Below are 15,189 nucleotides of genomic sequence, written 5' to 3'. Positions count from 1 at the left end.
TACACTTTCTTTTTAGAAAACTGGACATGGTTAGGACTGCAGTCTTGGAATGGTGTGAAAATTACTGGTTCCTGCTGGTTATAAGTGTCTCTTTCTCCAGGAAGCTTTCCCTGTCTTTCCTCTACAATGCAGAGGGAGTGCTGCCCTCCTCTGCATTGTAACACCCTACACTGTCATTGGCACACTCTCAACAAAGTTTATGCCACCTGTCTGTTTTCCAGGCCATGTGCTCTTCAAAGGCAGGCCCATATCTCTGTCATTCACTAGTGTATCCGGCTGCCCGGCCAATAGCAAACTCTAAGTACTGATTTGTTAGAGGAAAAAATGATGGGGGCTTGCGGGAGGGAGGGGGACTTGGTCAGTAATTTGTCTTTCTGTTGCAATATTTTGTTCATTGTAAGCATGGTTTTATTCTTTCAGGATCCGTGACCCCTCCAACAGATCTACCACCCCACATTACAGAATCAGCATTTGGCACTCAATCATCTCCTCCCGAAAGCACATCTCCTGCAAGTAAGCATGCTTTCATTCTTTATTTTCCATGAGCAAATATTCCTTTAACCAAGTAGGCTGAAAAAAAAATTTAAGAAATTGGCATGTGTGTTCTTTACTATCTATGACATTTGAGGTAGAAATATTAAGGGATATTCTCATGACTTCCAGGCATTAACATAGATGCCTAAATCCTTCATTTGAGGTCCTGGCAAAATCAGGGTCAATAAACATTCAGTGAAAAGTTTAAATTCTGTGTTTATTATTAAGTAGATTAATAAAAGAATAGTCCTCCTCCTGGGTTCTCAGTGGGGTGTTTAAGAAATTGGTTATAAATGTGGATTCTGTGGGGTAAAGGTAGATAGATGGTTTTAAATTTAAATTTGACTTGGTTCAAATTGACTTTGACTTGGTTCTAATTGACTTTGACTTTGGTGAGGGCTCTGTCTCCAGCCTCCCAGTGGCCTTACTAATAATGGAAGTCAAGCTGGTCAGTGTTACTATGGCAGAGAAAAAAACAATGAACCAGAATTTGGCACTGATGTAACAAATAATATAATTCCTTTGTCTGTGGCCTATGTGTCTAACAAAGAACCATGATGACTTTCTCTAATACAAAAACTGTATAGTCTGTGAAGAGTAGAAGTAGTTTTCATTTCTAATTTAATTAAAAATATTCATTTTCATACAAAATGAGAAGGGAATGTGGGAATAAGCAATTCCTTTCATGGGAGCCATTGCCTTAAAGCCCTCAGTCACTGCCACAAGTTGATACCTCTCTGAAGCTAAAGCTTGTAGCAGGGTAGCAAATGCCTGCAGATTACTTATCAGAAGTTTTACACATATCTTATTTTTCCTAGTTTTGTTGGTTTTTTTTTTTGGGGGGGGGGAGCTTCTTTCCCTCTCTTGTCTAACTCATTATACAGCGATAAACATTGTAGTCTACAAGTCTCCATCAATAAATAAATAGCATATTCAAAATGAATACCTTAAATTTCTATAGTAGTGTGTAGTAGCTATCTATTACTGCATACCAAATTATCCCCCAGATTTAGCAACTGATAAAGCAGGTATTGTCTCATGTGGTTTTTAAGGGTCAGCACCCCAGGAGCCCTTTAACTGGGTGCAGGTTTAGTTTCCTTCATGAGGCTGGGGCTGCAGTCACTTGAAGGCATAACAGGGATGAGGCTGTAGCTTCCGAGCTTGTTGGAGGAAGGGAGTCCCTCCCCAGGTGGGCCTCCCCATCTGGCAGCCCTCAATTTGGTCACTGGCTTCCCCAGACCAAGTTGTTCAAGAAATAAAGTGACCAATACAAACCCACATGCCATCTTGTGGTCTCCAAAACCATAAGCCATCGCTCTTCTGTTAGGAGTGAGTCACTTAGTCCTACACATACTCAAGAGGAAGAAAATTAATTTCCATTTCTTGAAAATAAGAATACCAAAGAGCTTGTGAACAAATTTCCTGTCACTTAACAACTTATTTGCACACAAAATAAAATACTCTTTGTTATAAGAAGTAGAGTAAGCATTATCATTCCAGATGTAGTCACTGAGATGCTAAGAGTTTCAGTGATCACAAGACTCGGAAGTGACAAAATCAGTGTTCACATCAATGTCTTTTATCTCTAGATACAATTCTCACTACCTTAAATACCATTCTTTGCCAACTGATTAAGCACTTTATGAGGACAGGGGTTAAGTACCTTTTTGCCTCCTACCACATGCCTAGCAGAGTGATCACACAAAAGAAATTTAGTTGAACAAGTGAAAGAATTAAAAAACTATGAGAATAAATGTTCCTTTACTATGTGAGTGATTTAAGAGACCCTATAGTGTTGAAAAATGATCTTTTGTGTCTGTGTTCAAAATGATTGCAGTGTCTTTGGAAAAAGGTCAAACATACATGACAATGACCTTTCAAAGTAGTAGGGAAAGGTGCTGCATCTTATAGAATTCAGTGCTCAGGGAGAGGAACAGACCACTAAGTCCTCGGCTTTGAGTAAGGAAATGGCTGTGGAGACAGGAGATACTACCTAAAAGAATTGCAATACATTGAATTGTATATTGTATTCATTTGACTCAGTTGAGAGCTTGAGAAATATTCTCAATAAAGTGTACAGTTGTAATATGGTAAAGATGCTCATGAGTATTTGAGAAAACATAAGTAGCTAAGTTGGATTAATGGGATGGGAAGATTAGAAAATGTAGAAAAAAGAATTTTAAGTCCAAATACAAGGATTCTAAATGTTATCCCTTAAGAAATGGAGCGGGAACCCCATAGAACATTTTTTTGTTTGTTTAGAAATCATTCACCAAATATTTATGGAGCACTTAATCTGTTCTAGTGTACCAGATTCTCTTCTAGGTGCTGGGAATATAATGGTGGACCAAAGAGGGTGAGTCATGCTGCCATGGCATATGTAATCCTGCCAACTGACAGCTGAAATACATTTCTTCTAGCTGAAGAGTGTATGGGGTTAGCTGACATTAAACGCTTCCATCAGACCAAATGCAATTCTGATTTTGATGAAGAAATTCTAGGAGAAGGAAGGCATGTTGTTATGCTTAATGAGCTTATCGTCTAATATAACTGTTTTAATAGCGAGAGGAAGAGAATACAAGCAAATAAATTTTTTTGTTGTTGTTAAAAAACAAACATGCTATCTGATTTGCTCAAAACTAAGGATATATACTTGAGAAATTTCTAGAGAACATGGGATCTCAGGACTCTTTAGATTGTCTAGACTCCTCAGAGCTAATTATCAATGTCTGGGGATGCCACTATTGGGGGGAGAGGGGTGCTCCTGGCACCTAATATGATGCTAAAATTTTTGTGTTTTTTTTTATTTTACAGAAGTTTATTTTTACATCATTTTGTACATTTTTTTTCCATCTCAATTGTAATCCCCGTGGGTTTCCCATCATGCTGCTAAAATTTTTACAACACAGAACAGTAGAGCCTCCACAATAAAGAATCACCTGGGTCAAAATACCACTGGTGCTGTGGTTGAAAAAATGCTGTGTTTGATCCAGGCTCAGGTGTAATAAAAGTTTTCTTACTTTACAAAATCAGACTTTTCTCAAAGTCAGGTTATTTTATGAACAATTTCAGCCGATTTATATCTCAAATCCATGGTTGATTTTATCTAAATTTTACCTTCTTACAATAATCACTGAAGTATTACTGAAACATCCAAATTTGGCCTTGGCAACCTGAGGGTAATTGTGAAATCACATGATGACAGGTTACCTCTGCAGCTAGTACCCTGGTGTGTTCATTTCAGAGAGGAAGCCAGACAGAACATGTCATGGAAATCAACTTCAAAAGACTGTTTTTATTCCAAACTGTAGGAGCTGTATAAGTCAGCAGTGATTATTAAAATACATAGGCAATTTGTATGATTTCCCTCAATAAAAAGATATTTTGAAACCAGAGGTTGAACATGATGGAAACAATACATTCTCTAACTAGAGATGGGCAATCATGCGACTCATAACCAACTGCAAGAGTTAACCAGGGAAGCCCAGCTCAATTCAGCCTGAACTAATTGGTGTTGGCTGAATCTCAGCTGCATTTTCAGTCAGTCTTAGGAAAAGACATAGGACTGCCAAGCTAAGTGGCAAGATGAGACCCATGATAAGTCCAGTGTGGGCACTGCAAGCAGAACTTGGGAGCCGCTGTTGCCCAGAGGAGCTTCTTTTCACTGGCTATGAGCTGTATACATGCTATGTAGTGGAGAGAGCAGACCCCAGAATGCGGCAAGTATCCAAGACGATCACTCATTCAGCAAACATTAAATGCCTATTGTGTGCCCTGGATTTTTGAGGTGCTAGAATTACAAAGACAAGACAAGGCAGGGTGCCAGCTCCCCAGAGTGGGTGTAGCAAAACCCACTCCTTGTCTCCCATTCCTCTGCTCACTAAGTCACAGACCTTTGGTGTGCCTCCAACTTTTATTTCTACACACCTGATTTTATGTCTTGGACTTGATGACCTTGATTTCCATACTAAGCCCTCTTTAAAACCTCGTGTAATTCTGTGTAGATCTCTTTACTCCTGGAAACTTCGGATAAAATGCAAGGTCCAGTCTGACTCTAGCTATTGGCCGGTTCCTTCAAGGGAAGACACCTGATCCTTGATGTGTGGGGGCCAGTGGGGGACCAGACTAAAACAAGCAGCTGCCTGAGGGTTTCAGTGAAGCCACTAACTTAAGGGAAGTGTGACAGAACTGGGTGGGGACCAACCTGGAGGATTTGCTGGGCTGGATGTGGTGGGTTGAGTACAAATCACAAGGCAACCGGTCAGAGGATCCCTTGTAGGTCTGGATACTGGGTTTTAAAATTAAGAAGGGGAGCCCAAGAGAGGGTCTCTAGTAACAATCCTGCAGGCTGGTAAGTCAGGGGGACTGGGGAGCTCAGAAACTGGCAAGCCTCCTAGCCCCCAGTAAATCTTTACACTCCCACTCTTTCTCTGGGCTCTCTCTGGCACTCTTTCTCCTGCGTCTCTCATGGTGTCATCTCCTTTGTGGCCACCCTGCTTATTTGTTCCCCCTCTGCTGCTGCTGTTTTTATCTCCACCCGTAGGCTCAACTGTGCACACTTGCACATGTGCACACACCCATGTTCCAGGTGTCCACAATCAGGCACCATGCCCCGTGCCCACAGATCAGGCACACATGTCCTGAACCCACACTCCTTCTACATTAACAGACTCAGGCCTCGGTGACAGCCACCGAAGCTAGTGGTGTAAAAAGCCTAATTAACTCATTTACCCTGCAGAGTCTTCAGGCAGTGGGAAAACCAGTGTTTTTTCTGTGACAGCAACTTCTGGCCTCTTATTGGTCATGCAGTGCCTGTCTGCAGATGTCAGGATACCTCTGTTGCTGCCTGATATCTTATCAGACACTGAAAAGTCAAAAAAATAAATAAATAAAAGCTAGTGTGTGCTGGGGAAGTCTCCTCAGAGCTCTGGAAGGAAATAGACTGCCAGCACAGACATGAAAGGAGAAGTGATCTTTAGGTGATCATATTGTGCAAAGACAAAATAAACCGCCAGGAGGATGGTGCTTGTTGGGAAGGAACTGCAAGGTGGCAGAGGCGAGGGACGGACAAGTTTGAACTAATGGACTCTGGATTTGGGCTGTGGGTCTGAATATCAGCAAATAGCCACTGTGGCTTTTTGACTATGTGAAAAATGCCAGCAAAACAGATGCTATATCTGCAGGCAGTAGTGTCAGCCAAAGCAGGGCATGAGAACAAATGATGTGATTTCCAGTGACACTGGTTAAGTTATAATAGCACCTGCAGAAGCATAGCAAGAGCACTACCACACAAGCCTCACACGTGGTCTGCCCACCTGGAGAGGAAAAATGAAGGGCCATTAGAAGACCAGGGTCTTCCTAGCAATTACCTTTGTTGGAAGTTTATTGCTACACTAATCATAAGCAATCATAATATGTATTACTGTTTAAGTGCTTTGATGTGCCTGACATCATTCTAAAGTAGTAATTGTATTATGTCATCCTTCCAGCAACACAATATCTATAGACATTGTCATTATCCCATTTTACAGATGAAAATTCTAAGGTGCTAAGAGTTTAAATAACTTACCCAAAGTCATGCAGAAAGTGAGACACCCCAGAGTAGATGGAACCCAGACAGTTCAACTTCAGATCCCAAGCCCTACCATGATGAGTATCCATGATGGGTGCCCAGTAAATGTCTTTAGAGATTGAACAAATCCATTCTGCTGTGAAGGCGACATAGTGGCTGTGCCTACTTTCATCAACCCCTTCTTTGACCAGCATTTTTTGAGAAATGCAGCTGCTGGGAATGGTCCTAACATTTCCTCATTTAGAAATTAATCAGAAAAAGACGTCCTCCATTCATTACTCCTGCTCTCTCAGCATTACAATAATTCTTATTACCCCAAGATATGAATTTAAATACTCCATATGAAACTCCAGTGCTTTCTTTGAATCCTAGGGAATTCTGGCATTCATCATTTTCCCAGCTTTCACCTGGGGCACACATTTACCACTTGTGACAGATCTCTCTTTTCCCCCATACCTATCATCCATAAATCAAAGATAGCCCTCTTGATGACTTGTTTACTTTGGACATTTGTTCTGGGAAAGTCAATCAAATGAACATGGCCACTTGCTGCCCTCTGGGCTGGACCCAGGGAGTTAGAGGCTCCTCACCCCTCCTCTGTTCTTGGAATGTGCCCTCTGCTCAACTTCCTCACACTCAGAAGCTGCCCAAGGACGTATCCCCAACACAAAATTTATGGTGCGGCATATGGACAGTGCCTATGACTAAAACCCATAAAAGAATCTATATAAACTGTTAACATTTGGTATGGCAGGGACAGAAAACCACTCATTGAGCAGCCACCCAAGAGGAAGGGTCTGTGTATATTCCTCTGGTTATAAAAACTGCTGCCTGCCATCTTGGGGTGCCATTCTCTTACAGCCTTCCCTGTCTGGAGCCGATTTCAGATTACACTTGGGTTACGACTCAACCATTTGTTGGTGTTTTACCCCTTTGAGGAAAAGTACCTCCAGGGAAAAGCTGTCAGACAACTACTCCTCAGTGTCTACAGAGGCTGATGAGTGATGAGCCCTGTCATCTTCCCAGGAAGCCCTCTGTAGCCCAGCCACCCAGCAGCACCCATATCCCTTAGTAGCCTGCTTCCCCACAATCCCCCTGTGGGGGATTAGAATATCACCAAACACATCTCCTTTATGCTAGGCTGAAGGTCAGTGTTTACCGTATGCTGAAATGAGGGGTCACAAGGGTGACCTGATTGTGATAGAGGTGGTTATTGGCCTGGAGTCTTCCAAGTGCAGTCTTCCAGCTGCCATCGCTATGACTTCAATGGTGTTTTGTACTGCAGGTAATTTGATGCAGTAAAATGACACATTTGTCAAGGAGATTAGGTAGCTAAGCCTACAGAAGTTATGTCGGTAGATTGGAAGGTCAAGTAAAAATATTACTACTTGAGAAAATTTCAGTTTCAGTTTTACACAAGTATAAGACAAAGTCTTGGAAACAGAACATGATGAACCAGATCACCTAGCTGCAAGCTGAACTTACAAATCATGTTTGCCGTTGTGTTTGAATAAGTAAGCTAGACTGGGTAGGTTAGCAAAAAATAATTTTCTTATTCCCATTATTCTTTGCCAATGAGCTCTGTTAAATTATTTCTTCCAGACCACTGAAAGAAATTTCAGGCTGTCCCTTGACTATTTTGATGATTTTCATATAATAAATGTGTCTGGTTTCTTTCAGACACAAGAACAGACTTGTGTCAATTATTAAAAGGGCTTGTCAAAAGTAATGTCAAATTTTTCAAAAGTGCGTTTAATCCAGACAGTCTCCCCCATCCCTCCCTATCTCTCTCATCTGTGGAACCTAGAATGTATGGGGTGTGGAGAAGAGACGCTGGGAGACATCTTTTATGATTTCCTGGCTCATTCTCTCATCCACTCCTAGTTGTTGGCTTTGCCTTCTCTTTGTGGGGTCACAGGAAGTAGGGAAAAGAGGAGAGACATAGTTGAGGAAACAGCTTCCTTGTAGGGTGACCTTGTATCCTCTAGCTAGAATAAAAATTGACTTCATGGGGCACTTTGGCAGATTTCTCAGAAATTCAAGACCAGCCTGCAGCTGCTTTTCCTTTGGCGTGAGTCACACCTCCCTTCCCGTCTTCTGCCTATGTCCCCTGTAGAGTCCATGAGTTTCTGGAGCTCTGTCCCACTTGGAGGCCTCCTTTTTTATTCTTTCTGAGTTGGATTTCCTTTCAGGGAATCCTGTTTTGTCTGGATGAAATTTCTCCTATTGTGTGTGAGGGAAGTGTCCTCTTTCCCCAGTGTTTTCAGATCTCTCTCCGCCCTGTTCAGCACTGCTAGCAAATACAGATCCTAATGTAGATTCTTTAGCCTGAGTTAGGCACTGGCCCCTCTGTCCTATACTCAAGGACACACAGACTTTGAGCTCTGAATGGTTCTCTTGAAATTACACTTCACTTGGGCTAAGGTAAGTGGGCAAATTTATCTCTCCAGCCCCATGACAGGGGCCTGACATTCAGTAACCTGATAACTTTCTCCAAAGAAAACTTTACCCAGTCTTCTTCTACCCTCTCACATGATCTTGAGGTTGAGGATGGACCACAACTGAGAGACCTATTCCACTCTGTCTTCATATGTCCAGAGTAGGTAATGTCGACTCTGCTTTGGAAGTAAGGATGACTCGTCTGTAGCATTTTTTTAACATTTGGCACCTCATCTGAAATGGAGGTATTGAACGCAACACTAAAAAAAATGAACAATCCAATTAAAAAGTGGGCAGAGAATCTGAAAATTCGGTTCTGTATTATCCATTAAAATGTAGCTCTTTAACGAAATAAAGTAACACCAACATCAATCTATCTAAAAAGGAAATCAAGAAAACAACCCCATTTACAACTGTGTCAAGAAGAATAAGTATTTAGGAATACATTTAAGCAAGGAGGTAAAACATCTTGTATGCTCAAGTTGATAAAACGCTGATGAAAGAAATTAAAAGGACAAAGGAAAAGACATCTGGTCATCACAGATTACAATAATTAACACTACTAAAATTTTCATACTACCTAAAGAGATCTACAGATCTCATCAGATCCTATTAAAATTTCAATCACTTTCTTATTTTACAGAAATAGAACAAGCAATCCTAAAATTCATATGGAACCACTGAGAATATTGAACAGCCAAAGTAATCTTCCAAAAGAACAGAGTTAGCGGCATCACACTTCATAATTTTACCCTCTACTCCAAACACTATGGTACTGGCATAAAAAAAAGGCACATAGACCAAAACCAAGCATGTATAGGCAACTAATTTTCTTTTTTTTCCCCTTGTTACAGCCATTTTTTATTTACAGAATATAAATCTCTTCCAAAAACTACATCCCTTCATTTAATCGATGATGAAGAGCCATATTAAGCAGAAATACAGCCCATACATTACATATTTAAACAGAAATACACAGTGTCATAAAATTTATGAACATATAGCAAAAATGTATTTTAAGCAGCTACATGAATGCAGCTGTTTTTCCTCACTGGCAATACCACTTTACCTATTGAACAATTTTTACTTAAAAGTGGTAAAATGCAGAAACTCTATTTTAAACATGAAAATATGCAACCAATCAGCTGATTTTCCACAAGGCCACAAAGATACACAATGGGATAAGGATATTCTTTTCAATAAATTATATTGGGAAAAAAATTAAATGGGGCCCTGATATACCATACACAAAAATCAACTCAAAATAAAGACCTAAACATAAGACCTGAAACTATACAACTCCTATACAACTCCTACATAAACAAAAGGGACAGCTCCTTGACTTTGACTTTGCAATGATTCCTTAGATGCAATACCAAAAGTGCAAGCAATAAAAGTGGAAATAAACAATTTTACTACATCAAAGAAACAGTAGCAAAATGAGCACATACAGTGGTAGTGATATGGGTGAGAAATAAAGTACAAAATGACAGTAGTTAGCAATACTGTATCAATACTAGAAATTTGCTAAGATAGTAGATTTTAGGTGTTCTCACTACAAAAAAATAAGTAGTACCTATTTGAGGAATAATGATATGCTGGTTGTCTTGATTGTCACAATTATTCCACCCATCAAATCACACAAAAAAATAGAAAGATCACCTTAAATACATAAAATTTGTTTTAAATAAAATAAAAATTAGTAACTCAGAGAAAAACTTATCATTGAGTGAAAAGGAAGGAAATATGATGAGGTAATGGTTTCCCTGCTGAGAATATCAGAAAATGACCATCCTTGGCAACAGTGTTAGGTTTGGCAAATAAAAAGCAGAGTTATAGAAAGATAGACAGAACTAAGGATGCTTGGAGAAAATTAAGGCAAAAGAAGAAAGAGAATTGATGTTATGTTTAAGCCTTTCTCCAAATGGAAAAGACTTGATGTGCAAAATACCTAATACAATAGCTGATTCCTAGTAAATGTCAAAATGCTGCATTTTTTTGACTATTCCCTTTAAATTCCTTATGGAACAGAGAAGTTACTCACCTTAGGAAATAGAGCAGTTGATTAATTAGACCATCTTTGTCAAAATTATGCGTGTGTATATGCTAATAGAAACAATCTACTCATAGAATAATATGTCTATTTCTACTTGAGCTGAATACTGAGTGGAGAAGGAAAATGAGCAGTGAGGGGCAGATACAGACAAATTTTGCTCCAAGCTATAGCCAGTTAATTACACTCCCAGTACTACTCTGTCCCCGCCCCCAACTCAATTTGTTTCAGCCAAGTTGGCTGCCATGCTGTTTCCCCATCATACTGGGTTGATTCCACCTTTCACCTGTTCCTTCTGCCTAGAAGATTCTACCCCCCAGAAATCCACATGACTCACACCCTCATCTTCTAATTTCTGTGGAAACATCACTGGCTTTTAAAGGTGTCTTTCCTTGACTACCATATTTAAAACTACTGCTTCCCTCTGACTCACTTCCTGTCCCCTTCTCCTGATTATTTTTCTCTATAACATTGTTTAAAATCCTGTGTAATTGTTTGATTGTCCCTGCCCAAGGGAGGAGGGTTTCTGCTTTTTTTTTTTTTTTTATTGTCTACTGATATATCTCCATTATCTACAACTATAATAACAAACACCTGGTTATGAGCAAGTCTTTAGCATAATAAACTATGTTGGAGAACAAAGGAAGAAGAGATTAATAAAGTTTCAGGGATTCCCAAGAAAGGCTCTCTAAAGAAAAAGACACATGATCAGGGTTTGTGGCAGGAAGCTGAGTGGTGATGATGGGAGAAAGGCATAGACTACAAAAAACCTTGTACAGATTTATGTGCCCAAGTTCTGTGCACCTAAGTGTCCAACGACAGAGAAGTGGGTTAAAAAAATAGGTGTGGGCCCTCCCCGGTGGTGCAGTGGGCTAACGCACATCACTAAGAAGCTAAAGCTACTTCCGCTTAAGTTCGAACCCTAACCTGGAGGTGATCCACATGGTGCAACAGACCTCTCCTGACCTGCCCACTCAGCAGTGTACTTCGTCAGGCGGCCTGTTCTTCTCCCCACTCTGTTTCTGATGAAGCCTCTCGCCACCTCTGGCCTGTACTCCAATTCTGTGTGCATAAATAAATAAATCTTTAAACAAAAAAATAGGGTGCATGTGCAAAATACTATACTACTAAAAGTGACTATTTGATTCAACATGGGTAAAAGTGAAGGGGATTATATTGAAAGAAATAAGTCAGAAAGAGAAAGACAAATACTAGGTGGTCTCACTTTTATATGGAATACAGAGAAACAAAATAGAGGGTCAGTCATCAATAACAATAACAACCAAGAACATGGACTGTGGAATGCAGGCTTCAAAGAGGGAGAAGGTAAGGACAGTGAGGAGGGGCGTAATGGACCACGGCAGAGGACTTGGATCTGATGGTATAATTTTATAGCTCTGAAACACAGTTGGTGATGAAAACCAATGTCACCTCAGTAAATAAAATTTTAAAAATAAACTCTCAAAAGATAAATAAAACGAAAAAGCCTTCTATTCTAAATGGTTAAGTGCTAGGTGGTCCATGCTTGGTTTCTTCCATCCTCCATGGTGGTGCCCTGGTCCGATCAGTTCACATGTTACAGAAGGGCTGGCAGCCCTCACAGGGCCACCAAGCAGAGTAAATGGCTTTGCTGTCAGACAGGCTTGGAGTCAGTGCTGGTCTCTGACTGCCTATGAGCTCTGAAACCGAGGACAAGTCTTTTCACCCCTTTAATGTTTCCTAAACTTAAAATATATGATCTCATTCATATATCTATTCTGAGCATCAAATACAAATATGCATAATGGACTACAAAGCTAAGACCCAGGTCGTCCAGTCAGGAAAGGCATCCCACAATCAAAATCCAGCCCACAGAATTAATCTCAAAATAATTTTGACCTTTACTTGTATTTTTTAATTCCTGAAGGAGGGATGCCAAGTCAGCATCTCTTGTTTCTTTTTTATTACCATTTTGCTCTTTATCTTCTACTTACCTTACATCACAACTATTCATCTGTCTCTTCCATCTGGCACAAATAACTCTATATTAAATTTTTCTTAAAATTTTAACTGTTTGGAAAATATTTTGGTATTTTCCCCAAACTGTCCGGCCAAGGGGCCCTTAACATTTTATCTTTTCCTTTTTCTGGATGAAGAGGCAGGAGTCCCAGCTAAGAGATCTGGTTCTTAATGTCATAAGCAGGCAACCAGAGTTAACTCCGACTGAACATGTTTCTGTCTCCTCCATTGAATTCAGAACTGACGGGAGCTGTCTTCTGACTTAATCAAATTTCTGGTGATAATACAAAAAGGGTAATTTTAATTTTAGTGAAAAATGTTTTAAAGAATGAAATAAAATTCCACTAGGAAGTTTTTTCAAAATGTGTCTAACTTTCTAAACTGCCACCTAACCTCATGGCAGTTTATGAATTAATATAAACAAGCCTTCTAAACCTCTTCTTTCCTAAAAACAAGTCATTATGATGCATCTGCATACCTACATGATTTAATGACAAACTTTCAAACTGAAGAATAAGCCACCAGCCAACAAAGCAAGCAACTCTCCATCACTGTTTGGCATATTACTGCCTACATAGTATGTCATCATATACGACCAATATTTGAATGTTGAAGAAGTGTCTCTGTGTTGTAAACTTAACCTTGAAACAGAAAATACAAGAAGCAAGCTGTCTAATTCAAATACTGAAATATATGAGACATACATTCTTTAAAGACATGGCTGAGAGGAATACAAATAAAATCCTTTTAAAACTCTTCAATATGTTAAGAGACATTCAGGTATGTCCCTTAGAGTTACAGAATCTGATTTTTTTTAAAGATTTATTTATTTATGCACAAAGAACTAGGGTGCAGGCCAGAGGTGCAGAGGCAGTGAGAGGATTCACCAGAGACAGTGTGGGGAGCAGAATAGGCTGTTGACAAAGTACACTGCTAAGGAGAGCAGTGGACAGGTCAGGAGCGGTCTGCCGCACCATGTGGATCATCTCCAGGTTGGGGATCGAATTCACGCGGAAGTGGCTTTAGCTTCTTAGTGCTGTGCTTTAACCCGCTGTGCCACCAGGCCCAGAATTTGATTTTTAATTAATTAATCTTTTAAATTGTGATAGCATTAAGGTCCTCTTGATCAGGTACCCCACATAGGGCACTCGCCACCAACTCACCCATAGTCCAATCCCATAACCCATTGCGCTTCCTTCCCTCTTGGTTCCTTCCTAACCCTCCTCATGTCTCCCAGAGTCTTCAGGCCAGATTCTAGGAAGGCATTTCTTTCTTGTTTTCTTTTTTATTGTGGTAACACTGGTTTACAACACTGTGTTTCAAGTATGCAGCGTCACATTTTGACAACTATATACACTCCAGCACACAGGCTGCCAAATGTCCCCCCACCATCCAACCATCCAACAGCTGCTTCTAGCTGCCCCGCCCTCTTCTTCCCCTCTGGTAACCACCATTCTGCTGTCTGAGCTCTAAGGTGTGTTTTTGTGTTTCTTTTCATTTGTTTTGCTTCCTTAGAGTCTGCCTATAGTAAAATCATATAGCATTGATCTTTCTCTTTCTGACTTCATTAAGCATGATGGCCTCAAGGTAAAAAGGAATTGCTTTCCAAGACACTGCCACAGTGACATTGCCACAGTGTGATGGCTGCCCTGCTGCTGCTGAGACCAGCACCTAGGGCACAGTGACAGCTGACACGCTGCAGCCTCACACCCAGCTCTGTTCAACACGCCGGGCAACTGTTCCTCAAGGGCTTCGAAGGCCCAGCCCGAGATGCACAGTCCTGCACACGCTGCTGTCACCAAAGCCACTCAACCACTTACCACCTGCAGGGATTTGGCACCAGCTGTGGCCTCTGCCTAAACCCCCCCCCCCACTTCTCTACTTCCCTCCTTTTCCTGCTCCATTCTTCAGAGGAGTTTTCTGTGAGTCTGAGTTGGTCCCTTTTTCATGGGTTTCCCTATTTGGATTGGTTTATGTGCTTCTCGTGCTAATGTCCATATCCTCCAGGGGAGGTGATCATTGCATCCCCCGGGCCAAGCACAATTGGGAAGACAGAGGCTCCTGAATGTTGAGTAAGTAAATGGAAACATGTAAGCAAGGAGTAGAAAGGTGACGGTGTGAAGATTGCTAGAGTTCAGCTTTAAACCTTGAGCCATGAGATGAAGTCCCAGGATATGTGCATGGCGGGATGGAGAGGGTGGGGAGATAGCTCTATCTACAAGCTAGTTCTGACTTACAGGTGATTCTAGAAGATTGCTAGAGTTCAGCTTTAAACCTTGAGCCATGAGATGAAGTCCCAGGATATGTGCATGGCGGGATGGAGAGGGTGGGGAGATAGCTCTATCTACAAGCTAGTTCTGACTTACAGGTGATTCTCTAAATGACTTCAGCTCTGATTTCTGCATGATGAGCAAAGTCCATAGAAAAGAGATAGTTCTCTCAACAATCTCCACTAGCTAAGACTAACACCCCACCCCTCCACCCAGATAAGCAGAATTCAGCTGGAGATAGTCACACTGAACTGTACTTGGGCTCCCTGAGCACAGTGACAGGACATCATTGATCCTTTTGTTCCTAGATGCTTATTAGCACT

General features: G+C 40.7%; 1 protein-coding gene across 1 annotated transcript in view; it reads left to right on the top strand.

Moving 5' to 3' along the window:
• The window catches only part of CD96 (CD96 molecule), a 60,640-nt gene that overhangs the window by 28,133 nt on the left and 17,318 nt on the right, over positions 1 to 15,189 (top strand). Inside the window, exon 8 of the mRNA XM_012730539.1 lies at positions 421 to 513. Within this exon, the coding sequence (XP_012585993.1) occupies positions 421 to 513 (93 nt within the window). The remainder of the gene's footprint in view (positions 1 to 420; positions 514 to 15,189) is intronic.

The sequence above is a fragment of the Condylura cristata genome, unplaced genomic scaffold (genome assembly GCF_000260355.1).
Source record: "Condylura cristata isolate star-nosed mole 26May11 unplaced genomic scaffold, ConCri1.0 scaffold00003, whole genome shotgun sequence".
Taxonomy (NCBI): Eukaryota; Metazoa; Chordata; class Mammalia; order Eulipotyphla; family Talpidae; genus Condylura; species Condylura cristata.
Note: the sequence above shows the minus strand (reverse complement) of the source record. Positions and strands in the feature narration are given on the sequence as shown.